This window comes from Ptychodera flava, chromosome 1 (genome assembly GCF_041260155.1).
Source record: "Ptychodera flava strain L36383 chromosome 1, AS_Pfla_20210202, whole genome shotgun sequence".
NCBI classification, from domain to species: Eukaryota; Metazoa; Hemichordata; class Enteropneusta; family Ptychoderidae; genus Ptychodera; species Ptychodera flava.
In genome coordinates, this window is record NC_091928.1 from 38,299,324 (window position 1) to 38,327,057 (window position 27,734).

The following is a 27,734-nucleotide window of genomic DNA, read 5'->3' on the forward strand; positions in this document are numbered from 1 at the left end:
TTTTCCCTATGTTTTGTCTCAATACTTCAAAATATCTGATTCAAACTTGCTGGAATGCAAGCTGTCACAACGCTCTTTCAAAGTTTGTCTCAGATTTTTTATATCTTGCTTAGCTTTTTCGGAGCACAATTTTAAAGAAATCAACTAGGGTTAAATTCACCGCTCTGGAAGTGTTTTGGCATAAAATTGTTAAACGAGGTTTAAAAAATTCTGAGACACACTTTGGAAGAGCCTTCGGACAGCTTGCCCTCACACAAATTTCAGCCATATATCTCTAAACACTGAAATTAAACACAGGGAAAACCGATTTTTAAAAGGTTTATATAATATATAAACAATAATGACACTATGGTAACCAAAATTTTTCCTTATTAACTAGGCTTTTGCAAAATATATATTTTTTACGACGGTTCTGAGATTATTAACACTGGAGATTGTTAGCTTAAAAAGGTCAACTTCTTGTCTTGGAAGTGCGCATTAAAAACACAAAACGGGATATAAACATCATATTCAAATATACAAGTATATTGAGTTTCAAAACAAATTCCAAAATTCCAAACAAAAGTTACTTGGATAATATTGGAGCAAAATGTATCCCAGTAAAGTACACATAGTACAGCGTAAAATACGGTAAATGTGTTTCGGAATCATCCAGATGTCTTCTAACCGAATTAAAATACTCGATACAGATCGTCGTCATCATAAAATTCCCTCATTTACAAAGTTCTAACATCAGATATCGTTACCTTGTACTTGAAATAATATTATATATATATATAATATATATATATATATATATATATATATATATATATATATATATATATATATATATATATATATATGACACCAAGCTCTTCATTTATAAAATTTATTACACCGACGTTTCGCGGGAGTAATCCCACTTTATCAAGGTTAAAACAATCTGAAATAAAATAACAACGACAAACTTAAAGTAAAATACACATGCTAAAATAGATTGAATCATACAGAGACTGGAAAACGTGTAAAAGTAAAAAATAAAAATTGGCGCCAACTTACAGAAAAGGCGAGCAGGAAACTGCCCCGCTTTCCTTCGAACCCAGAAGTCGAATGGTCAAAGTGTGGGTATTGTTTCAAAACAACGTCAAGGCTTATTTATACTTGAAAGACATTTGCATATTAAAGTGTAAGAAAGGTGGCAGTGTATATATATATATATATATATATATATATATATATATATATATATATATATATATATGGGTGTTTATGTGTTATAGACAAATTTCTGTTACGAGAAGCTGGGAGAAGAACTTAATATGACGTAATGTTACTAAATACGGATACACACGGTGTTTTCAATCTGGTTCGAACTCACAACACACTACTGTATCCAGTCAGCTAACGGAGAAGCAATAGACAGAACCACTCGTCCAAATCCCCACTCTCAAAAAAGAGTACTTCAATAGCCGGGATAAGTTTTTACATTTTTCTGACTATGACTTCTTTAAATTACGTTGTCAGGTTGTCAGGTAGACCTTTATTAATTAAAATCATTAGCTGAAAAGTCCAGAGAACGGACTTTGTTGGGTATATTGTGTAAATCAATGAGAATGAAATGTTGTACACAGCATGGTTTTATTTAAGGGAAAGTCATCGCAAATTTTCATACATGCTTCTGACTGACGTGGGCATGTAAGTATGGCATATTTAAAATACTTAAATAAAGATCCAATTCCGTGTGATCAATCCCGTTCCAACAATTCAATGTAATTTGGTATATAAGAGATAGAAAATCGACAATACGCATACGATAGAAGTGGAAGATAAAGGTTTCCAGATATTGAGGTGCTTTTCTGGGAAGTTGTGACTTGCGATTTGAGGATTGAGTAAATCATTTCCAAATATAGTAGCAGGCCTGGATGTCCAGGGGTTTTAACAAAAATACCTACATCCATGATGCATTTCTGATTTCTTACTGCTAGAAATGGATACCTTATATGAGCATTGGCCTAACATTGGCAAAGGCAGAGAGCGTTTACCAAAGGCGGATCGATCGACGTAAAATATTACAATCAAAATACGGACAAGAAAACGGATAAAACGTTTTTAACGATGAAAAAAAGTGTCTATGTCCATTGGCGTTTGTCAATCGACAAGGCACAGAATGTTTACAGAAGACAGGACCCTGCAAAGCAGAGAAATATCGTACGGTCTCACGTTTATGAAATGATGCGTATCTGCTAGACTTGTGTTGGAAGACTCATGAAACAGTATTTGAGAGCAGAGAGCAGCCCTCGTTAACATACAAACAGTTAGATATGCTTTGACAAGAAAAAGTCCCAAAATTGAACAATTGTGACAGGAAACCTACAGAAAGTTCGTAGTTTGCTTATGCATTTTCTTCTCTTATCATGAAATAAGAAACCAGAGATTGTACCACTTTCGATTGGTATAGATTCAATCTAAGTGTTTGAACGAGGACTTCACTTAACATTCAACGAGCAACTCTGCTAGTAAAATATACTTTGCAGGGATAAACAAAAACACACAAGGGAAATACGAATTCGAAACACACATATACAATTTAATATGCCAGTTTTCAGTTTATAAGGTGCACAAGAACGTGCAAGGATTTGATATACAAAATAGTAATCCTAATCCTATGGGACTACATTTTCACAGACAGTACAGGAAATGCGTGCAAAATATGAACCCTCTAGAGCAACATTCATTGCAAATATAAAACGATCACACATCAGATGTTCAATGTAACTCTGCACAGCTATATGGGATCAAATATATTTCAATCTACAAAGGGGGGCAATGTGTTAAAAAGCATGGGGAAATCTAACTGCTTCCTATCAGTTGTCACAAATTCAAACATACTCATTGAGTAAAAGATACCTTTAACTAATTAAAGATACTTTAACCAAAAGCACTGATGTTGCCAACACTACCATTATGGAAACTCTGTCCTATTTGTGTGCTGGAATCTGCCTATTTGATTTACTTGTAAGAAGTATATCTTCTCTGTTTCTGTGCGGTGAATCTATAAGAGAATCAAGTATTTCTTGAACAAGCATCTCTGGACAAGTTGCAAGGAAAAGATGTCTGCCCGGAACAAGTACTTTCTTGAACTGATGTCGGCTTGTGATTTCACTCTTCCATCCATCAACCATGTTTGGCTTTACATATTCATCTTTCTTACCAGCAAACACTGTCAGAGGGCAAGGTAGTGGCATTGCTTGACGTCGCTGGTATGTTTTATATATTGCTAGTCCTGCTTCAATAGAAGGGAGAATTCGTGCCATCACAGCTTTATTATTGAGTACACTTTTCTCTAAGAACTTAAATTCTGCACCATACTCTTTCAATGTGTTTGGTACATTGGCTGTTGTACGAAGCACGGAGTTGGGGACGTTGAAGTCATTTGGATAAGGATATGGCAAAGACGGTGCAAAACAGCCACCAACAAAGAGGTGTACAGGACATATATCATATTTCTCTACCAGATAGTGAGTCACCTCAAAGGCAATCAAGCCACCCATGCTATGGCCATAAAATGAGAATCTACCTGGTATGAGGATTTGCTTTAATTCTTCAGCAACAAGAGATACAATATCCCGTAATTGACTAAAGGGCTTCTCTTTCTCCCTTCCCTCCCAACCTGGAAGCTGAATCACAATAGTCTGTACCCCCCGCTTGTTGAATGGATCATGCCAATCTTTGTAAAGTGTCTGCCCGGCGCTATTAGGGGGATAGCATATCAATTGTGATTTTGCATCGATTGTTGGGCCAGCCACTGCGAGAAGTGGTGATCCTTTCCTTTCAACCTTCAGCATTTCAGGAATTGAATGATTCCTTCTTTTACTAACCATTTTTTGATAAATAGATTCACCTAGGCTGGTGATAGTAAGTTTGTCGTTCAGAATATCAACTGGTGGAATCGTGACATCGAAGCGTTCTTCAATTAAGGTGCCAAACATGGAAGACCTTTGGGAATCTATTCCCAGAGTAAAAGGTGATGAACCAAGTTCAATGTCACTGCTTATACCAAGAAGCTTTTTCAAGGAGTTGCAGAGATAATTATCAATGATTGCCAGTGCCTTTGTCGGCTCCTCTGAAAGTATGTCATTCTCTAACGCGTTTGCTTTGGAGTACAGGGACATTTCTTGTTTGGGATACAGGGCCTTGAAGCTTGAAAATCGACAATCTTCAATACCTTCATGTGACAACATCATCCGTTTGTTTTTGGTATAATATTTATCTTTGCTAAACGTTGATGTTAGCCCTAGTGCTGGGCAATCAACTCTCAACATTGTGCCCAAAACTCTCAAAAGTTGTGCGGGACTAACACTTTTCAACCCTTTTTCTTCCCAAATTTCCACATAACCTCGTCTTGCAGCAAACCCTGTGCTGTTAATTACCCCACCATACAAAACAGTTGCAGGGAGGTTGAGGCTCCTTCTCAGCTGAGCCAAGCTAGCAAGATAGGTATTTGCTGAGCAGTAGTTGGCTTGCCCTGCATTGCCAATAAGGGCGACGATGGAGGATAGCAGTACAAAGTATTTGATAGGAAATTCCATCTTTACTGTTAATTTATGAAGCACGAGAGCGCCGTAAGCCTTAACAGACATCACATTGTTCCAAATTTCACTTGTCATCTCCGGTAACAATGTGTCTGCATAGACTACAGCAGAGTGAAATATACCTTTAACCGGTGGTATGTTATCATCCAACTTAATCTTCCGTAATGCTCTTTCAACTTGGTCATAGCTGGAGACATCTACCTTCATCATCATTATGAACGCACCATGACTTCTGAGCTTTGAAAACTGCTCTTGTATTTTTGGCTCATGAGCACTACTTCTAGAAAATGTGATGACATATCTTGCTCCACACTTTACCAACCATTCTACTATCTCGCTGCCTAAGCCTTTGGTACCGCCAGTCACTATGTAAGATGCATTCTCATTCATATGAAAATAATTGTCACCAAAATCAACTGGAACAAACAATTCCTCTCTGTCGACAGTGATTATTAGCCCATTGTCTCTGATATTCCTTTGAGCCGATATCTCAGATATGCAAACCTTTTGCGAGATTTTCTCCAAAAATTGGTTGATATTACTTGATGATGTAGAAAGACACTGTAGTAATTGTTCAGTTTTCTGTTGGAAGAAATGCGAGGACGCAAAGTGGGCCATTACTGCATTTGAATTGGTGACAACAACATTGGTAAGTATAGGAAGTGCCAATCTGGTTTTATCGCTCACCATACCATTATTCAGAAAGACAACTCTCCCCATAGGCCTCAGATGAGTACACAGATGTGGCAACTGATTTCTCATTGTTTCAGTATAATTACTGAACATGATAACATCATATCCATCATCTAACTCAAACATTGGACTTGATTGTTCACCCTCAGAGTTATAGTCACTTGTTGACCGAGTTTCCTCCCCCTTTGAGTCGAGTGATATAGTCGTAACATGTATTCCTAGTGACCTTGCGAGAATTACGGTTGCCTCGGCTTCACCATCATCGATATCACAAAGGTACACTAACATTCTTAAACCATCATTTACATTACCTATGTCTGTAAGAGTAACAAATGGAGCCAACAGATGGACAGTAGCTGCTAATGCCCCACTGGCAGAGATGGATGTTGGTATATTACAGAGCAAATCTTCATCTATCAAAAGAGTGGATGGCAAATTATCTTTGGTCACACCAACGACCAAATCACCCTGTTTTCTTGTGTTAAATGGCAGACTGACATCTTTTACTCTGCCAGCAAAAGCAAACACAAACGATTCTTGTTTGTAAATTGCTTCGCCTTGGCTTAAAATTGGCATGCAACTCATGACTTCTACCATGACTTGCCCTTCACAAAGGCAATCCTTGGAATCACCTATTTGTTGTTTGAACTGGCAAGATTTATCTCTATTGTCTACAAGGACCCAGGACTGTGTACTTATAGTTCCTGCAAAATCTGCCTTTGCCTGACTTATAACACGGGGTGAATAGATGTCAAAGGACCCTTTATCTTCTAGATTTTGCCGTAGGACGATGTGGTTTTCATACACAAGTGGATTCTGTAGGAAGTGAAAAACGGTAGAGGCTATAATTTGACCATCAGTATGCAATGGCAAGTCAATCATGTACACTGGGAACTCTGGATTCTCATGTAATATTGTGAGACCCACTGCGGTAACTCCTGTCATTTCAGGATTTGTTTCCTCTTGTGCAGTAACTGCTCGTTCTCCACGGCTAATCAACCACAGATTAGGATAATGGTTTTCGTGAATGCTTTTCAGAACTTTGTAAATACTCTGGCAAATGATTCCACTGAGAAACTGAGCGTTTTCAAATGATTTCCAGTTGATAAGACATTCTCTATCCTGCTCAAGACTTAATGCTGCTGTAATGATAACATCAGTCGGATCACATGATAAACACATTTCTTTGACCTCTCCTTCCAAAGAATCTATACTCGATTGGACAGGAGCAAACCTATTTATATTTCCATTTTCCTCTAAATAGGATTTCAGGTAAGATGAAAAAACATCATCAGCTCCAACCAGGAGATATTTCCTTTGCTTTGCATTCTGTACAGAAATCATCTCTTGAGTGTATTTGCCATTTGCAGAAATGGTTGTGACCTTTTGCCATTCACTATGCCAAAGCACTTCCTCATCAGAAGACGACTTAATATCTGCAAACTTGAAATCTTTCATCTCGCAGAAAATTTCCATCGATTTTGCATCTGCAATTGTGACATCGGAATAGAATGCATCTTCAGCTTTCTTCATTGTCATGAAGAAAACCATATTTCTCGGTGGCCGTCCCCTCAGTGTAATTTCTCTAATCGACCTTGGAACTCCAAATGTTGGAGTAAACGTTATGTTGGCATCTTCGTGATTTCTTTTATCAATGGAATATTTCTGAACAGCATATGCTTGGAAGATGGAATCTAAATATGCCGGATGAAAAATATATCTTCCTGACTCTTGTTGGACCTCTCCAGACATTTCAGAGAAGAAAAGTCCCCCACCTGAATTAATATTCAAATAAACCTTTGCATTGCATCGAAAAGAACTTCCAAGGTTGAATCCACTCTTTGCTGCTATAATATAAAAGTCATCTCTACTGAGCACAACGTCAGAAGATTGCTTCCAGTTTTCAATATTAACTGGGAAATCCTTGAATATCTTAACATTTGTAAGATGATTTGCGTTTTCACCAAGGAGCATCTCCATGCTTGAATGTAGAGCCCATGCATTTTTGCTTGACTCTTTGCTTTGCAGCGTAAATGTGGCATTATCTCCATCATCCTTGACAACTGACGTTTTAACCGTTGATGTTGCCAAAGAAGAAGATGGTGCAAATAGGAAACGCTCAAAGGAAACATTCCGAAGTTTGAACAAAGTCTCGGATTTGTTTAACTCTCGACATGCAGCAAGAGCTGTTTCAACATATGCAGCAGCTGGAACTATGACATTGTCCTGGACAACATGGTCCTTCACCCATGGTATTGTTACATGAGAAATTTCTGATTTCCAAACAGACAAGGAAGAGTCAACAATATCAGCAACATCCTGCGCTTCACCAAGCAAAGCATGACATTGCATCGGAAAAGTGTATAAAATCTTGCTCTCTTCTGATTCACATGAGCAGCGTACTCGTTGCCATGGATAGGATGGTACGGGGCACTTTTTGTATTGACCCATTGTGAATAAACTTTCCAGGTCTACCTGACAACCTTCAACGTAAAGCTTACCAAAGGACTGCATAAGATCAATCAGATCATCAGACAGTGTGTTGATGTCTCTTGGTCGCTTTAAAGAGTGTGTAGTGAATGGCTTTGAATGACGTGATTTACTTGCAGAAAAAATATCATTTATGGCTGGTTTAAGGGCTGGATTAGGGCCAATTTCAAGAAAGCTTGTGTAACCATCCTCAAGTAATATGTTAATTGCAGCCATGAACTTCACTTGTTGTCTGATATTTTTGTACCAGTAGTTTGGGTCAAATACATCTTTTTTGGTAACGAATTCATTTGTTACTGTGGATAACATTGGTATAGAGAGGCCACTTTGTTGTTGGGCCTTCTTAGCAGATTCCGAAAGAAATCTGACTTTCTTTAGGAAACCATTTTTAATGACCTCTTGTTGACGGCTGTGAAATGCATTATTCACTTTAAGAATTACACTTTTAATTCCGGCCGATTTAAGATCTGAAGAAAAATCTTGAATCACAGATGTATCACCTGAAAATACCATTTGAGAAGGGCTATTGATAGCAGCAATATCAAGCATGTACTTGACAGGATTTTTCTCTAACTCATCATTTACATCTTGGATGGGATGTATCACTGCCAGCATTGTGCCTGACCCGCTTGTATGTCGTAGTTGCCGACCTCTGTTGTATATTACACGAATTGCATCCTCAAGCGGCAGTAAACCAGCTGTGTATGCTGCAGCAACTTCGCCAACACTATGACCAACAATGGCATGTGGATTAACTCCACATAATCTCCACAGTTCAACCAGTGCAATCTGTACAGCACATATTGATGGCTGAGCAATTTCTGAAATAATTAAAATTTACAAACTCTGCATTATCAGATATATAGATTTTGCATAATTATATACATCTTGTTCTTCAGGAAGCCAGTGGAATTCAAAGAGACTGACGTTATGGTCTCCCTCATCGAAATGGAATTACATCATATCACACAGTCTTAAAAGACCATAGTCAATGTTGATAAAACCTTTCAGATTGATTATTTGTGGTATTTCAATTGATCATAGACAACCATTGACATGATATTGCATTTGCAATGCATTCTATGATTTGGTTGGTGACAAAATGGGACAAGCACATGAAAAAAATCAAGAGAATAAAATTGCTCTAACCGATCAAACATAATGCAGTCATAGGGATGATATGTTTTTAATGGTTCTTTTTAATAAGATGTCTTTCTTAATCGTTGTTACGTCAAACGATTTGCGAATGACTTGATAAGCAACATGCCATTAGTCCAACACAAACTGTACACACTTTCGGTACCTACCTGTTTGATTAATAAAATTTCTGTCACCTTCGTATGTCAGCAGCTTTACAAGTGACCACTTTGCACCACACTTGCGAAGGATTTTGTCAATTTTCTGTTAATTGAAATGAAAGATGTAAATTGAATCAAGGTACCACACATACTTTTGTCATGCCATTCAGAGTTTATGACCTCATTTACCTCCTTGACTGAATAAAATAACAGTAACTTAAATTGATTAAGAAAGTACCGCATAATTTATTGATTGTTCTTTTCCCTGTCTATTAAATATGTTCACATTGTTGATAACTACACACGTCTTAGTGCAAGTCGCTCAAAATTACTATATTTACCTTTATTGTCTCTCTGAATGATGAAATGTTGTTCATCAACTGTCTTGCCATTCCCCACCATTGTGTGCCCATACCAGAAAACACAAACACAATGTGTGACTGTGAAGGATCCCGTGCCACACCTTCCACCAAATTATCAGTAGGTTTCTCTTCCAATCTTTTCCTGAGTTCCTTGATCGCATCCTCTTTTGTCCGACCAATGATAGCCACTCGGTGATTATGGTGTTGTGTTTTCAAGGCCGATGTATATGCAGCATTTGCAAACTCGATGAAACTTGCACCAATGTCATGTTCCAGATACTCAATCCAACCTGACATACGCTTTTTAAGTCCTTCTTTTGTTGACGCAGATATAACCAATATTGTTGGTAACAGTCCCATATTGGTTTGGCCGATTTCTTCAAGTTTAACTGTCTGGTCTTGATTTTGGCTGATATCGTCCAAATTCGAATAGTCTTCAAGTACAAGATGGGCATTTGCCCCACCAAAACCAAACGAACTGCAACCAGCTACCATCTTAGAAACTGTAGGCCATGGAATGAGCTTTTCTGGTACTTGTATACCATTTTGCTTGAAACCTATCTTAGAATTCCCCTCTTTGAAGTGGACAACTTTTGGAATCTTTCTATTTTTCAGGCAAAGGGCTACCTTTATCACACCAGCAACACCAGCAGCGCCTTCAGTGTGACCAAAGTTGGACTTGACTGATCCTATGTACAGTGGCTTCTTTCCCTCTGGTCGTCCCCTTCCCATCCCCTCTCCAAGAGCATTAGCTTCAGTAGTGTCGCCCACTTGGGTACCAGTGCCATGGGCCTCCACATATTGGACATCATAAGGGTCCACCTTTGCATGTTTGTATGCTCTTTCAACCAGGTCAACCTGGGCTTCATAGCTGGGATTGGCGATTCCAGGTGTACGTCCATCATTACTGAGAGCACCTCCTCGAACCACTGCATAGATCTGATCACCATCTTCTACTGCTTTTGCAAGAGGTTTCAAGATCACAACACCAGCACCTTCACTTCTTGAGTAACCATCAGCTTTGGCATCAAAACTTTTACACCTCCCATCAGGAGACAGCATTCCCGCTTGACAAAACCCAATGCTTGTTGCTGGTAGGAGTAGAAGGTTGGCTCCCCCGGCAACAGCCATCTGACAGTCACCATTTCTGATAGCTTCACATGCTTGGTGTATGGCATAAAGAGATGATGAACATGCTGTGTCAATTGTGTAGCTAGGACCTCTCAAATCAAACTCAAATGAAATTCTGTTAGAAGCCATACATGTGTTCACGCCCGAGTTTGTGTATTGACTGACATTGCCAGGTGGGTGTGTTGCAAGAGACTGATATTCACTTGCAGTAAGACCGATATAAACACCAGTGTTGGAACCTCGAATGCCCGACATTGGTAAACTGGCATCTTCGAAAGCTTCAAAGACAACTTCTAAAAGCAGACGAACCTGAGGGTCCATATATGCTGCCTCATCTAATGTAAACGGAGAAGATGCATAAAGAATGTTAGCGATATCTCTTTGAATAGTCCAATTGAAAAAGTATTTGAGTGTATGCGCCAACAGAGAAAGATATTACATAATCATTGAGTGTTATTGAATGTTTTCTGTTTATATTACATTTTTAGTATAGTCACATTTTACCTCGCTGAGGCCAAAATGTAAAACGGCAAAAGTGTTTTCTGAAAACATCAGCAGCATAGCTTTCGAGCGTAAATAAGAGGGAACTAGCCATCATCGAGGCACATTTATTCACAGACGACTGGCATCCCTGTTTATTGGTTGCCTTTGTCAGTTTTAATAAATGTGGCACTGATGTTACTAGTATATAGAAGTGATATTACCTGGGGGTATTTTGAAGAACTCTCTATCAAAGGAGTACACGTCATACTTTAGATATCCACCTCGCTGATTGTACATTTTTCCAGGGTGTTTCTTCTCAGGGCCACCAGGATATAAAAAATAAGAAGTGTCAAATCTGAAATGAATAATGACACATCATTATCACCCTTGTTTTGAGATGTCATCTGAATTTTTCAATATTTGGATAGTAAATTGATTAAAGTTTACATGTTATTAAGAAAAGGGAACAGAACTATAAATGACGAAAGCGATCATGCATATGTATGTGCTGTATATGTGCAGCTTGTACATGTTTTACATTTACAGCTAGGTAGTAAGGGTGACGATTCCTGACAACCAAACAATTAAAAGCAATAATACCCATCCTACGTCCAAAAACATGCTTTAATAATCAAGTTGATTGCTTTAATAATCAAGATTTCACTGACTGCAACCCCCAAAAAAGTGATGAATGAAAGTGTGAAATTTTCATGCTCCACAAAGTCGAGCCAGTAACTTATTGGTCTTTTCGAAGATTGCCTGTTCTTAAAGTATGGAAAAATAAAGTATTTCTCACCCTCTTTGATACTGACAATGAGACAAGACCTATGTTTGCATAAAACTGTTAACTTGTCATTTAGAGAATCGTTGCGATTTTATTTACCGTCATTATCCCTCCTTTGAATATGAATAGAGAACATTGTCCTCTGGCGTGTGATCCTTTATCACCAGTCAGTCTTACATGCTGCCACTTTGCCTGCAAATACGTTCGATCTAAGTTGTCTTACATAATACAAGATGTTGTTGGCCACGTGATTTTTTTGGAAAAAGGAAGGACAGTTCAATTGGCCCTTAAAAAGTCACATTTATGGTATAATATCGCACTTTTTGCCATTCAAACATGCAAGATATGTAAATCTCCTTTTTTCTCCTCAAATATGTGTAGTTCCTTACTAATCATAGCGCTACATGAATGTGATTTGGAAGGTTTCCAGTGTTAATATTGCATTTGTACGAGTGATCTTAAACCATTCTTTACTTTCAAGGTCATGCTGTAGAGTATCAGTTACAAAACACCAATCAATGAAGATCACGTTAATACTTTTGTTCTCTCTTTAATCTGTACAGTTTATGCGATGTCCATGATCTTGTTGATTGATCATGTCCGATCCATTCATCATTGCCTCCCAGAATAACAAGACCAAACGTGTATCGATACATGGAGCTTTCTCTCCTGCAGGAGAGAGAGAATCCTCAATATTCGTTGAAAATTCAGATTGTGTAGGGGTATGGCAATCATGACGGCATTGTATGACTCAAGGAGACTGCATGTAACTGATATTTATCTCTAGATGTGCTAGTTTGTCACTTGATGCACATTACATATTTTATTACTATACAATGTATTTCACTCATGTTGCAATATGATAGTTCACTGATTTCGTCATCTGTGAATAATTTTCTGCGTATACGAGACATGGTGGTGCACTATATATTAAACACCAATCCTTGGAATGTCCATTAAAATTTGCATACTTTTGATCCTCTATAGGGACTCTCATATCGTAGCATTGCATCTCACCTTTCAACAATAGCAATTTTTATGAGAGGGAAAGGAAAAATCTGTCCAAGGGCGACCCACTTCAACATGACAATTCCTTACTAAAATCAGGCCAAATAATCTTTTACCTGAGATCTACAAGGATGGCAGATAAATGCCTCGAGTGCAGACCTCCTTTAGCCCCTTGAAATAAAATGCAGCAGGGTCCCTAGTAATTTTGACAATTCATAAATTTGTAAGTTTTGTACGCACATGATCAATTCATTGATTACTTGGCATTGCTGACTTAAAACTTTTTCCTTACAAAGTATACTAAGTAAGTTCTGATGAAGAGATGTGCAGTCTTCTTCAATGCGATCTAAGATATACTCAATTGGAAAATCCCTCGAAGAGTTTAATTTCGATAGATAAAGCATACCTCAGAAAGGTGAACTATATGCCTATTACGAAGCTGTATGAGAATATTTGTCTCACTTAAGGGGTCTTTTCTAAGGACTCTATAGCCCACAGTCTCTCCTGAGTCCTCAGTTACTGGCTTTGTAGACTCTTAAAAATAAGCACAACATTCTCAGATTGCCCTACCAACTAATAGTCTATGGGCCGACCGGATCTATTGTTTCAAAAATGCAACTAAATTGAATCTTGAAGTTATAAACGGTTGAAATGACAAATACTTGCCCAAAAGATATAGAAAACAAATTTTTCAACCTCCTTTGCCTGAGAGGGGCTTAGAATTCAACCAAAAAGTCCTAAAAAATGAAGTAGATGCAAATAGGGGTAAAAGGTCATTAGTTTGTTTCTCGAGAGCAACAAACGTTCTCATTTCAATCGCGTGATCCAATCAAACAATGCGTCATATAGACGTACAAGATGGCCGCCCTAGCCAATATGCAGTGTGTATGTCACGTTGCGAAGACGAAAAGAAATGAGCCTGTTTATTCCTTCACGGATAAATCATGAGCTAAATTGCTTCAATGTACTGAAGTATGGAAAGATTCTGATGGTTTGGAACAGGAAACAGCACTGCAGGTAAGCGCTGAATGCCGAGATCGGGCGGGCTTCCACCGTGTATGCTATCAGCGTTTTACAGATAAACACCGGCTTACTCAGGCACAGAAACGCAAAGAGAAAGGTACTGTGCGGAAAACGCTGTTAACAAGCAAATCAAGTGAGCCGACTGAAGTTGATAATGACGGTCAATACCAAGTTTCTCCTAAAAAGCGACACCTGCGGTCCAATCCTACTTCCGCTGCCATTTCGGCAGCAAAACGCCGAAGTATACATCACTAGTACAGAAATTTGCGAGAAATTTGCGAGAAACGGACACTTTCTCGCTGTATTGCGAGAAGTAAGCGAGAAAACATACTTTCTTGCAATCAAGCTGCGAAAACTGTGCTTTCTCGCATGCATCTGCGAGAAATTGAATTCTCGTAATCAATCAGCGAGAACTATGTTTTCTCGCTCTGCATCTGCGAGAAATTGTAAATTTTTTGTGAAATGCTTACATAGAAGAATACAATTTCTCGCAGATGCAAAGCGAGAAAACAAATTTCTCGCCGACTGATTGCGAGAATTCAGTTTCTCGCAGTTGCTGAGCGAGAAAACACAGTTCTTGCCAGCTGATTGCGAGAAAATTAAATTATCGCTAAGTTATTGTGAGAAAGTTATGCATTCCCCCTCACTTCTCGCAAAAAGCGAGAAAGTGTCCATTTCTCGCAAATTTCTCGCAAATTTCTGTACTAGTGTGTATTACCACCGATATGCATCTTGTGCAGACGTCGGAAACAAAGACGGGACCCAATAACAAAAAAGAAGACAAATGAAAGACTTACTTCATGTGAAAGTGATGGGCATACATTGATTAAAGCTGCGGAACATAGGAAAGACGAGAAACTGTTGATTCAACTGCGAGGTCAAGACTTGGTCAGTACAGCGTTGGAAACTACCGCCCGTCCTCCCCGTCCGAGACGGGTAACTTTCCAGTCGGACGGGAGAAAATTGTACTTCCACGTGCGTGTGTCGGGCTCTCGATAATAGCCCATACGGCATACCCAGTAATCTCATCGATCAGCTGCTTCTAGATGTTGTGTAAAATAAACGAAATGTAGTATACCAATACGTCCGACTTCGACGCGCTTATGCTACTGAAACTGTGCAACTGTGTGACGCCGGAACGCAATGCAAGCGAGACATGTAAACACGGATAAACAGGAAGTCGCTCATACTAGTAAATCTCACACTAAGCGAGATTTGCGCGATATCAGCCAGTGCTATAAATATAAAGATATAAAGGAAAGATATAAAGATGTAAAGGATATAAAGGAAAATGAGGGCAACTCCACACATCGGCTCTACCAAGATTGTTTAGTATTACGATATGGTGAATAAAAGGATCATTGCATTTATTTTGTGTGGAATATATATGGCGAGACACTGGTGAATCGATAGTGCTTTGACTTTAGTCATGTGATTTGGGTCCCTGGTAAACCGGTTTGTTGATTGAGTGATTCGTCTTCACGGTGTTTGGAACCAAAAATGGGTTCCTTCAGCAGTCGCTCTTTTGTTTTGTATCCCATCCGCTTGGTTGTGTGATGAAGTCATCTTCGTCTCGAGGAGAGAAGCCAGATTCGTTATTGAGAGAGTTAGCTACTATTGACTGACTCTATAGTGAGCGATCCAGTGTGTTGTGTCATATTATAATTAACATGACCCAGCATACAGCATCGACCGGAGTTTCTGGACGCTTATAAGGATTTTTGTTTTATGGCATATTTTGAGCGTTGCTAGTGCTCGTTATGTTAACAGTAAATTTGCACTAATCTGTCAACGATTAGTTTGTTTTAGGCATTTAAATCGATTATCCGAACTTTTAGTTTTGTGTCAATTTTTCATGGACTTTGTAAAAGATTGCGGGTCGATATTGGTGCCTGCTTTCCGGTGTTTGAAAAGCATGTTGTGAAGGGCTGCTTCGAGAAATAAATCTTGTTTCTCTGTGTTTAGCCATTCCCAGGTTTCATAGTTTCGTTAACAATATTTGCTGTAAACGGCCTTTGAAATCGGTTTGGTCTGAGGAGAGTATTGGTTTATTTAATTTATGCCGCCAACTTTGATTACTTATATGGCAGCTCTCTCAGTTTTTGATTTTCTTTGCCAGATGATGTTTTCTGTATTGCTCAGCAATCTTTTCAGTTTGGTTGATTGTAGTACCAATTCGATGACAGATTGCATCTTGGTTTTATACTATAAAGTGGCAAAAATGGAGACAAATTTTTAAAAAAATTGTTTCCCGTTGTTAAAACCGCTATCGTGAAACCTTTTAACTGTTTGAGCGATATGGGCAAAGTGTGTTTGAATTGACTAATTAATTAATCAGAATGTTATCAGCATTGTTATTGTAGAAATTTTGTATTCAAGTCCGGATTAGAATTCATTTCAAACAGTGGAATTCAGAACAGTTTGTTTGTAAGATCACAGTTAATACTCATGTTGAAAATAAAGTTGTTTACAGTTTGAAGTACATAATGGTTTTGTGTTTTTTGAATGAATGGATTTGTCAAAAATTCAGGACAGGCAACTTTCTGGCAGGACAGGCAAGTTTTGAAAGTTACCAGTCCTGATGTCTGGCAAATATTTTGGCCAGTTTCCAACACTGTCAGTACAGAATTTAAGTATCACCAATCATGTTACCTAAGTTATACAAGATGTGTAACTTACACGTATCAGAAAAAAGCAGAGGTAGACAGCGGTATCATGTATGCCCCATCCTTTGAGAAATTTTGTGATGAAGTTGTACAGAAGGGAATCATTGAAGGCAGGGAGTGCATAACAATGGATGTGATGAGAAATATTTTTATTAAAATGATTAATGACGAAGAAGACATAGATGCATCAACATACAAAAACCTGTCACTAAAAAAAAAGACTGCAAACAAGGTTTGGTGACAAACTAGTGTTTATTCGACCTTAGTATCGCCAAAGTGAAATACTGATGGCTAACCGAGGAGATTCTGCTGCAGATTATCATATCTTGAATATTACCAATACATCATCTGGAGGCAACATTTCATGAAGCTACTGTTGACCTAAGTTTCAAAGGCAAGACTGCCATTATTGTTGATGCTATGGCGATGATTCAAATACAAAGTAAAATACCGGCTACATTTGGAGAATTTGCATCCAGCATATTTTACCAGTTGAGAGCAATCGCCGCTAAGTATGGTGCCACAAGAATTGACTTTGTCATCGATCAGTACAGAGAACAGTCCATAAAAGATGCAGAGAGAAAACGTAGGGCAAACACAGGTAACCTTACCGAGATTCAGATTACAAGACCAACTATAAATGTGCCAAGGCAGTTCAAAAAGTATCTTGCCTCTGGTAAGAATAAGGAATCTCTCCTACTCTTTCTGTTTGAATCATGGAAAGAATATGAATCAGAATGCCTGCAAGGTATCACCATGTATGTTACCAATGGCGAGTTATGCTACAGGTTGCAATCTGCAGACGGTGTCATGGATGTAACTGAAGTACCTGAATTGCAGTATGACCATGAAGAGGCTGGCACAAGACTACTACTTCATGCTCAACATGCATCATACATCGGGGAGGCAGACAACATTGTCATTCGCAGTCCTGATACAGATGTCTTGATGTTAGCTGTGAGTTGTGCTCATCAATTACAGGGCCAGCTGTTCCTTCATCAAACCAGCAAAAATGGTAAAATCCTCTATGTAAACAAGATATCAGAGTTTTTGGGAGACAAGACTGCCCTGGCTCTCCTTGGCCTTCATGTGTTCTCTGGCTGTGATAGCATGAGTGCTTTCAAAGGCAAAGGCAAGAAGAAGATGATTAAAATGCTGCTGGAAAGTGATACCTACACTGGCACATTCCATGACTTAGGAATGTCATGGACATTGTCTGATACCCTGATGACACAAATAGAGTACTTTTGTCTGTAATTTGTATGGACAAAGCCGATGCGGTAATGTGAATGAAGCAAGATACAACTGCTTTCGTCTTGGCCTACAAAGTGATGGTGCCCTCCCTCCAAACAAAGATAGTCTGAAATAGCATACACAGCGTGCAAACTACCAAACAGCAATCTACAGACGATGTTTGCAAGCCAAAATGGATGCACCAAGCCCACTTGGACATGGATGGATAGTGCAAGACCTAGAGTTATCAATCCAGTGGATGACACTTCCCCCTGCAGATTCTATCATCAATTTTGTAAGCTGTAAATGCAAGAAGTCTGGATGCTCATTAAGATGTTCATGTAGAGAAGTGAAATTGCATTGCACAGAGCTGTGTCAGTGTGTTTCCTGTACAAACACAACAAACATTGATGAAAGTGAACTAGCAGATGAAGAGAATGATAGCTCCTCAGACATAGAAAGTGACAATGAATAAACTGATAAACTGTATGGAAGACATCGACAAAATCAAACATTCAATCATACTATCATAGTAATCACTATGCGGATAACGCTTACCGACAATAGAGAACTATGGACACTTCTATCTTTCAAATGAAGGGAGATTTCAAATTGAAATGTATTTCCACTGATTGTTTCATCTGACAAAAAACACAAAGAATAAAAAACTAGAGTGAAGACTAACAAGTGTGGTCATTTCTCCCTTGTAAATTGTGAAACTTCAATGCAATTTTTACCATATACTCTCAAATAGTTGAGTACATCATGGCTAAGATTACGATAAGTATGGACCCTAGGGATTTCTCCATATTTGGTAAAAATTAATTTAAAGAAGGTACTTAGCCATATGAAAGTAACACCAACCACTGTTTTTCAAGAAGGAATAACACAACACATCACACCTTATCATGTAGGATCAGCAACCGTTTCAACAAAATCATAGGAAATGCCCGGTTGATACATCTTCTTTTTAGTGTGAAAAGTTAAAAAAATTGCAGTTTTGGTTAAAAAATATATGTTAGACATTTTTAAGAAATATTTGTGGATCTCATGTCAGAAAATTGGAGATGAAAAGGGAATAGTTTCATGGTTTTGAACATAGAGTAAACCTATAAACACATCATCTCTTTTTTTTCACAAAAAACATGAAAATGTGTGTTTTTGGTAAAAAAGTGCTTTTTTCATGTTTTTCGATGAAATAACAGTTGTTTTCATTTTTTCTTATAATTATTTTGGTACACTCAACAATAACTATCATGAACAGAGTAAGAACATACTTTTCATCATTTTCACTGAAAATTACAAAAAAAACCAAGCTTTTTGGTCAAAAATCTAATTAATGTGCAAGATTTTGCAATGGAAAATTGTGATTTCCATACAAGCATGTTGTAAACTGTCTTTTCACATAATATCAATATCTACAAACTAGCCGGTAAAAAAATCAACTTCCAGAGCTTTTTCTAGGGCTTGGCCCACAGACTATAAGTCTGTTCACAATCATAACAAACCGAATAGAACCAATTGTCAAGCCTGGGAAGATGGACTTGAGTAATTTCATCTCGAAGGTAAGTATTATTTACAGGAACATAACACTGTACTTTTGAGACAGAAACTACATGCCTATCAGATTTCCACGGGCTGTGGGGGGTTGATATTGACAAAAGTAACCGAAAACTAACAGAAAGGATAACCTATATGACAGCCTATTATTGTTTCTTTCTGTTATAGAATCAAACCCACTACTGCATTGCACCTGAGCAAACTGACCCCGAAAAGTACATACGACCCTGCCCAGGAACATGCCTCGGATGTTGGCACAGGTAACAAAACACCACAAGATCTTTATTTCATTGCTTGCAGGGTATCAGGCAGAGATATACCTGGGAATAAAGCCCATGAAGCTGAAACTGCTCTCACACCATTGGTCCTTACTCTGGCTAAGGTACGAGACTTATCTGAAGCTGATGAATGAGAAATCCTAATAGTATCAACGGCCCACGAAAAGTAAAAGTGTCTGGAGAGACCGAAGCATCTGACGAAATATGGAGCGAAACAAACAATCGTTTCTGATTCCTCAACTGCTCTTCGAGCTCTAAATTTACCATATAAGGGCTCTAACAGAACAAAGAAGCGTTTCGTTTTACTGATTATCCACCAAATTTGTTAATCATCAAATAAGTTCTAATTGAGGTAGCTGCGAAGCAATCGTCATTTCAGCCACAAGCTAAGGGTAAGTCAACACAAGGTAACACTGTCAGCAGTGAAACGACAATACTGAGGCAGAATAAACAAAGCATGCAGTTACGTCTTAGTGCTATAGCCAAAGCTACATGTAACAGGTCTTGCAAGTGAGATATTTAAAGTTATCACATACATAGACCCAGTTATCCCTATAGTTTGACGTCACAATATTGCTATACGGCCATGACGAATCCATATTCAACAGTGGTTGAGATGGGACCTTGACTACTTTCAATATAAACAAACAAAATCAGCTGTTTGGAACTGGTTTTCAATTCCTGATTTGAAAAAGTTGGAGGATAACAGAGCATAGGGAATTATGTGGTATTTAAATATACTTGTACAATACAAAATGGTGTCCATACTATAACTGTTTATGACATTGTGTCTTTTGGTCTTTGATTTGCGGTGAATCATTTGTTATTCTTCATCACTGACGTTGCCATGTTGCCGACATTTTGTGTTGTCTACCTCGTCAAAAGGGTCTTTGTCAATGTCCAACAAAAGCAGCATAGACGATAACCCAAGACTCTTGCAGCAGCAAGGGTGTTTTCTGATGCAACACTGACAAGATGAAAGTTCAACATCACTATCAGCACTGCCACGGCTGCCAACAATCAAACTGAGGAAGCGACGAACGTTCTGACAGTAACGATGACACTTCTCCTGACTTACGACGTATCAGAAGAAATGCCATTTTGTTCTTCAATAGCGACGAAAGTTCAGAAGATTTTCATTACATTTGAATGTACAGGTTATTGCATTGTGCATACATATTGTGCATCACGTTTCCTGAATTGTACCTTGTTGTCGAATTTCTGTCGTCTGAGCTTCAAGATTTTCGCTGATCATATAGTCATACCGATTTTTTGCTCACGTGTTCATACACGTGAGCATATATCGCAGCGATATCTGTCTGTCTGTCTGTGTGTCCGTGTGTCTGTCTGTCTGTTTGTCTGTCTGTCTGTTGGTCCGATATCTCAAAACGGCTGATCAGATCAGAATCAAATCTAGTAAATAGATTCAGTTAGCAAACGGCAAGAACTGATTAGTTTTTGGTTGGTGTGGCTTGCATACTTTTTGCTCATTTGCATAATTAATGATTTTAGAAAAAACAGATATACGTTAAAAGTTGATGAAACTTGCTACATGTATTGGAGCTACTATGATACAACATTTCTGAAAGTCATTAAGCATTTTTAATGCAGCCAATTCCTAATTTGCATATAAAATGAATGTTCATAATTAGGGATATATATCTGAACTGACTTGATCAAAATTTATGAAACTTGTTATGTACATTAATGACACTATAATACAATATTATTGAAAGTCATTAAGCATTTTCTCTTCAGCCAATTTCTAATTTACATATTTAATGAACTTTGCTAATTAGGGATATATCTGAATTGACCGGACCAAAGTTGATGAACCTTGCTATATACATTAAAGATACTATGATACAACATTATTGAAAGTCATTAAGCATTTTTCTTCAGCCAATTCCTAATTTGAATATTCAATGATCTTTTCTATTCCCGGATATATATAAGGGATTTACTTGATCAAAGTTGGCAAAACATGCTATGTAAATTGATGATTGTACCAGGTTAAAATAATATCGAAAGTCATTTCACATTTTCATTTCAGGTAATTCATAATTTGCACATCTAATGAGCTTTCACAGTTCGACATATATGGCTTGAAGGACTTGGCCAAAGGTAATTACACTTTCTATATAAAGTGGTGATACAATGACAGAATTTAAAGAACTTTAATATTTTTATTTCAGCTAATTACATATTTGTATACTTCATGAACTTTTAGAATAAATCGGCGGTGAATATTGTTCATTATACTGATCATATCACTTTCAATGAAGTTGCAAACATGTGACAGAGGTTCAAATTTACATATAGTGCAATATTTAATGAAACGTGAGCATTTTCAGTTCATATCTGGTTGAATTAGAGCCGAACATCGTTCTTCATTATATTTAAACAAGATCAATATATTAGTAAAATATTAAACATACGATTGACAATTTCAAAAACATGAAAATTGATACTTTTGAAAATTTCAAGTTAGCAAAGCAGAATTCTTTGAATGGTGTTGGAATATTGACAAAAATAACAACGCGGCTGAGTGTAATATGTCGCGACATACCACTTTCACGGCCAGTTATTTGATGAATGAATTTTCACCCACATTGATGTTAAAGTACGTACCAACTGAACACCGCACCTTAAAAATCCCTCATCTTCGTATTTCCGCTTGATTCGTACACAAAAATCCGAACGAGAGATGCTATTAGTACCTTCGGCGGGTTCGATGGTAACCTCGACAGGCAGAGCTGAGCATGGTTAAGTCAGCTGTCGCCTAGCCATGATTGCATAACACAAGCGCATGAATGTTTTTAAATAGTCCTTATCGCTCTTTCCCAGCGTTAGCATGAAATGTCATGCCTGAAAGATTTTCTCCAAGGAAAACGGGGTCTATGCGTGTGATAAATATATAATCCCCCGTATTCCTCACTCGTGTGGCTGCATCGCGGGCTCGTGATTCCATGTTTGGTGGTGTGTGTCCCTCTCGCCTATGGCTCGGAGGGATACCGCCGCTACACGGGGAATCATTTATCCACGGCACTGCCACACAAGTGCGGAATACAGGGAATGATATAATTAGCTGACAATTCAGGCTCAAAAGGCGAATGCAATAACACATGTAGTACCTAAGACAAGCTCCAATAATTGCTGACACAGCAAATATCTTTCTAATGACACAGAAACAGAAAAATCTGCGAAATTGAGGTGGGCATACATCTAAAAGGATCAATCAAACTTGCCTCACATCAATTATTGCATGAAATCAACTCAGAGAGCCATCATTATTTACGGCTTTTTGATTGGAAGAATCAGAAGTGATCACTTAAGAAACTGAAAGCTACAAGCTACTATTAGCCAAAAGACACATCTATGCCATGAAAATGAAACAGAGTAAACCACACTTTGCAGCTTTTATGTTGCAAGTGAAATTCAACTACCATCTAGAGTACGAAATAGCTCTGGAAAAAGACAAACTAGAGAGACATTGCAGCAAATGGATTTCAATTTTACACAAAATTGTAGATAACTAAGCACTGTACTTCATTTTAATTTAAGTTCATGTTACTAAAGAAAATGTTACCAATAAAACAATTTAAATACAAAAAAAAAGGGGCGTTCAAAATGTGGTGAAGAATCAGAGGGGATTCACTCAAAAAGTTGAAAGCTACAAGGGTGACTTCTCAAAATGTGGAGAGACAGGCAGGAACTATTCAATTTGTTTTGAAAATGTACTGAAGCATTTAGCATAGTTATTGAATGAAACAAAGAACAGATGCACTTGTAATTTCTCTTCATTAATCAAGTGCATTTATATCAATTGTCCAACGTCTATAAATGCACAGATATTGTCAGTTTTAAATCGGAAAGACATTGTTTAAGGTTTTCTCATAGACTCTCATTTATAGTTTATCAACCCTTTATGATTTTCGGTGATATTTCAAAAATCAAATTCTTTTACACATATGCACTTTTAACCATCCGATTTTGATCAAGTACATTTATGTCAAATTATCTAAAGTCTATATATGCACAGATATTGCTAGTTTTATATTGGAAAAAAGTATTCATAGTTTTCTCATAGATTCCCATGTATGGTGGATCAACATTTTCGTTGAAATTCCAAAATTCAATTCTTTGTACACATACGCACTTGTAATCACACTTTTCTCATCGAGTATATTTATGTCAATTTTGCAATTTCTACAAAAGCACAGATATTGCTATGTTTATATTTGATCTAATTATTAATAGTTTTCTTCGAGACTACCATGTATAGTGAATCAACATTTTCGACAAAATCCCAAAACAATTTATTCTACACACGTGTACTTATTACCTCCCACTTCAAAGTACATTGACAAATATTGTCCAACATAATGTAAAAGTACAGATGAGTACAGATATATAAAAGTACAGATACAGGGTGTTCAGTTCAAGTTTCTGTGTTAGAGAGGATGGTTACTCTCAAATTCATCATGGTTGGTGTGTTAGGGGGGTTTACTCAAAATCTTATGGTTTCAGATGAATTCCTCCGACCCCCAGGCCCTTAAATAATGACTCTCCCGTACTAAAATCCTGAGGTCCAAAGAGCAGAAAAAGGCGCAGCTGACTCCCAAACTCGCTCAGGACACAGACAAATAGAGAAACAGAGTCGCAACGGGTATTGTTCAAGGCGTGAAGCGGTTACGTAACCTATCCATGTCCACCTCGCCTCATTAGCTTTGCCTTTCATTTCTCGAAGAGTGCCGACCATAAATCCTTCGGTAATTTTCGGATTTTCGCCAATTGTTAGGCGAAAGTATGTTCGGAAAAGTTTGTGTTTTTGTTGTCGTGTGGTGCTTAGCGGAAAATGGGAGTGTTTTGAGCTTCAGGAAAGTGAGTTTTACCATTCTGAAAATTCCTCTCATATTTTAATGAATATATAATGAGTGAATTTGAACCACATTTAAGAGTCTTTTATCGATACTGTCTGGTTTTACTCAATGGTTTATGGTCAGTCAAACCGTCTTTTACGCGTTCGTCAAGGAAGGACATGTTTATGAAACTGCTGGCGTGTTATGTTTTGATTGGCGTGAAGCAGTGTTTCTGCCCTGAGAGCTCACAAAGTAACCATGGGTGCTACGCGACTGGCAGCACGATGCCATCTCGTCGTATTTTTCGCATAATCTCGTGCAATTATCAACCACAAACAAAGTCTTCAAAAAGTTTATCACCTTTGAAGCTCATTTTAATATGAAAAGGCCATAGTCTACCGAGATAACCATGGAACAAAAGGCATGCCGCGTTGCCAGTCCGTTTTTCTATTTGTCTGTGCTCAGGAGAAACAGGGTACCAAAAAAAGGGACCAAAGCCATTATAGCGGGAATAAAAAAAAACCGGAAAATTTGACTAGACGACACGTACTCTCAAGACAATGGGACAATGGTGAAACTCGAAACACCGCCCATGCGAAAAAAACTCTTCGCAAAAAATTAACAAAAGGACAACAAGAAAGAAAAAGTACATGCTTACACTAGGAAAAATGTCTGGAATGACCTGGCTGAAAACAGCAAGCTGAAGAAGCAATACTCGTGTTTTTGTCAAGCGGCATATATGTCGAACGGCGATCGGGACAGGCAAAAATACTGTGCTGTAGAAGGCTTCAAAGAATAAACTAAGGATTTAAGAGGGGTTGTTAGCCTTTGAAGTGCCAATAAAAAGTGCCACATTCTTAGGTTGGTTCGTCTTGATTAGGAATGAATTATGGCATATAGTTTCCATCTAGAAGGCACATTGTTGTGTTACAGTAATAGAAAAAAAAACATGTATCTGCCGTGCCAGCGCGGCGTATTATATATGATGAGTGATCAGTTGTTAAAATTATTGTCTTATATTCCCTACCTGAATTGCGCTCTAAACTTTATATCGGGTAGATAATTAATCGGGGACAATATCTCCCTGCCTATCAGGAGACTGTAACTGTCGACTGACTTTTTCTGGAAGCTGTAAAAAGCCACTAACCTGTCGTCAGGAGGCGGTGACGTACAGTCCATACCATCCACTAACATCTTCCAAAACTTCTGAGCATCGTCAATACCGTTGGCATAACGACAACCGATACCAACAATTGCTACTTTGCGATGTATTGGAAGACTTGGGTCGTCGTCCACCACACGTCTCTTTGGGATCGCCTTGCTGGTTGCGTTGCCCATCTCTGAATAAAATGACCGTAATTTCGTTATTACAATATCAACATCTGAGAAAGTTAAACAGTCGATAACAAAATGAAAAACATGATAAATTTCAATATGCATTGCTTTTTGAAAGTAATATTAAACATTCTGTGTATGTCTTATCTACTGCGACAGACAGTACGTTGATGTGTCACTCTATTGTCCAAGAACATGAAATTCAGCTGGTATTTCTACAAGACGAATAATCCGCCGGTAAAGAGAGAAGAGACACCCTTAACTCGAGAGAATCTACAGAGGAATTTTCGAGCGATTGATATCTTACACAAACATTGAAATTCAAACAAGTGAATAATCCAACGCTATATTCAACGACTTAAGAAGAGTATGAAGAAGGGGGAAAGTCCTTTAACCCTTTCACCCCCAGTTCCCTGTAAACAGGTCCAACTTTACCATAGAAAACAATGAATTTGGGACAAACCATGGTGGTGAAAGGGTTAAGGTAGAACGCGCCTCGGGAACAGATCTTCGGAGGCTCAGACTTTTACAATTCTTTTCTGATATACAACTTCTCGGGGTTCGTTTTAAAGCTCTTGGTGTAGGCAAATTTTTCACCGGCTCAGTTTTCGAAATTCGAAACATATTTTTCTCCAAAGAGTTAAAACAGGGATGGCAGCCATTTTGAATTTTAAATATCGGTAAAAATCTTGAGTTATATGTTTCTCTAGTACCAAAATTTGCTCGATGACCCCGATTTTTATTTTTGATTTTGAAAGAGAATGGTTGAAAACTTCCTTAAGGAAAGTTTGAGCAAAAGTTTTAGTCTTTCACTTTCGAGGCGCATACTACCTTACCAGGATTGTTTTAAGAAAACATGTGTAAGTTAACGAAAACTATATAAACAAATACAAAGATTTGTAGACAAGGTGACTTTCTGTAAAAATGATAAAATGAGGTAGAAAATTGTTACCGTTTCACTTTGAGAATGGAACAGCATCGATGCAGACGAAATTGCAGCAGCAAGCCCACGGGATCGTTGATTCTTAACAAAACGTGCAGAGCGTCGTACAAAATAAAAGTCGAGCATTTTAATGTATGCCCAGAAATTGACCAATCACAGGTCGTCATAGCCAGAAACAAAGCTGTTCTGTGCCCAGTACCTATGAGGTTACAGAAAAACAGGGGTGTAAAAATCGATTAGTGGAAATCAGTTTCAGGCCAGGGCATATCATTCATTTGCAGACCTGGCTATTTTCCAAAAAATGCAAACTGGTGGAACGGTGCGGGGTTAGGAATGCGTTGTTGGCTTCGCTCAAAGTTTTCTGGGGCAAATCACCAGCGAAGACAGAGAAATGGTAAACTTTTAAACCTGTGTAGAAACAAGGATAAACGAAATAAGAAACAAACAAATCAGGTCGTTATCCAGTTACACAAGGCAACCCAAATGTTTATATCCTAGATTCATTGCAAGAAGGAACATTGCTGCCACAGAAAAGTATCACAAACACAAATTTAACAAAGAAAACACTTGGCAACCAATGAGAAACCAAACTCGGGCTTCGAAACGTAAGCGTTAAAGAATCACACCGGTAACCTTTGTTACAAATTAGATCCAATTGCGTCTCGCAATAGTTTTCCCTTCATGCAATTATCAAATTCACTACATTCAACACTTTCTTCAAGGATCCGCAATGTAAAAAACACAAATTTTACCAACAAAATCTTTATAACCGAGGTGGCAAGCCTCTTTCCCTGCCAATATAAAAAAAATTATAAGCTATGTATATATACGCAAACTTGTTTTTGCCAAATCGGTAATGTTCGATTACAGTAACAATGAATAAAATTAAAGAAAATCAGAAGTTTGAATACGCCGGCAAAAAAAAAATGCCACTTTGTGAAAAATGAAAATGTAATGTGGTAGCTTCTTTCAATACAATATTTATGTTGCGGTGCAACTTTCGAGTTCCTT

General features: G+C 38.0%; 1 protein-coding gene across 2 annotated transcripts; it reads right to left on the reverse strand.

Moving 5' to 3' along the window:
* Positions 1 to 1,464: 1,464 nt before the first annotated feature.
* On the reverse strand, positions 1,465 to 26,922 carry LOC139136734 (mycocerosic acid synthase-like). 2 transcript variants are annotated; one of them, XM_070704549.1, is made up of 6 exons: positions 26,733 to 26,922; positions 25,593 to 25,785; positions 11,253 to 11,386; positions 9,397 to 10,883; positions 9,065 to 9,158; positions 1,465 to 8,578 (listed from the first exon to the last, which is right to left on the reverse strand). In XM_070704549.1, the coding sequence occupies exons 2-6, from the start codon at positions 25,781 to 25,783 to the stop codon at positions 2,961 to 2,963; spliced, it is 7,524 nt and encodes a 2,507-aa protein (XP_070560650.1). In that variant the 5' UTR covers positions 25,784 to 25,785; positions 26,733 to 26,922; the 3' UTR covers positions 1,465 to 2,960. The 2 variants fall into 2 exon arrangements, with proteins under 2 accessions (XP_070560650.1, XP_070560659.1); XM_070704558.1 differs by having other exon boundaries at positions 9,397 to 10,580; positions 26,733 to 26,861.
* Positions 26,923 to 27,734: the final 812 nt, after the last annotated feature.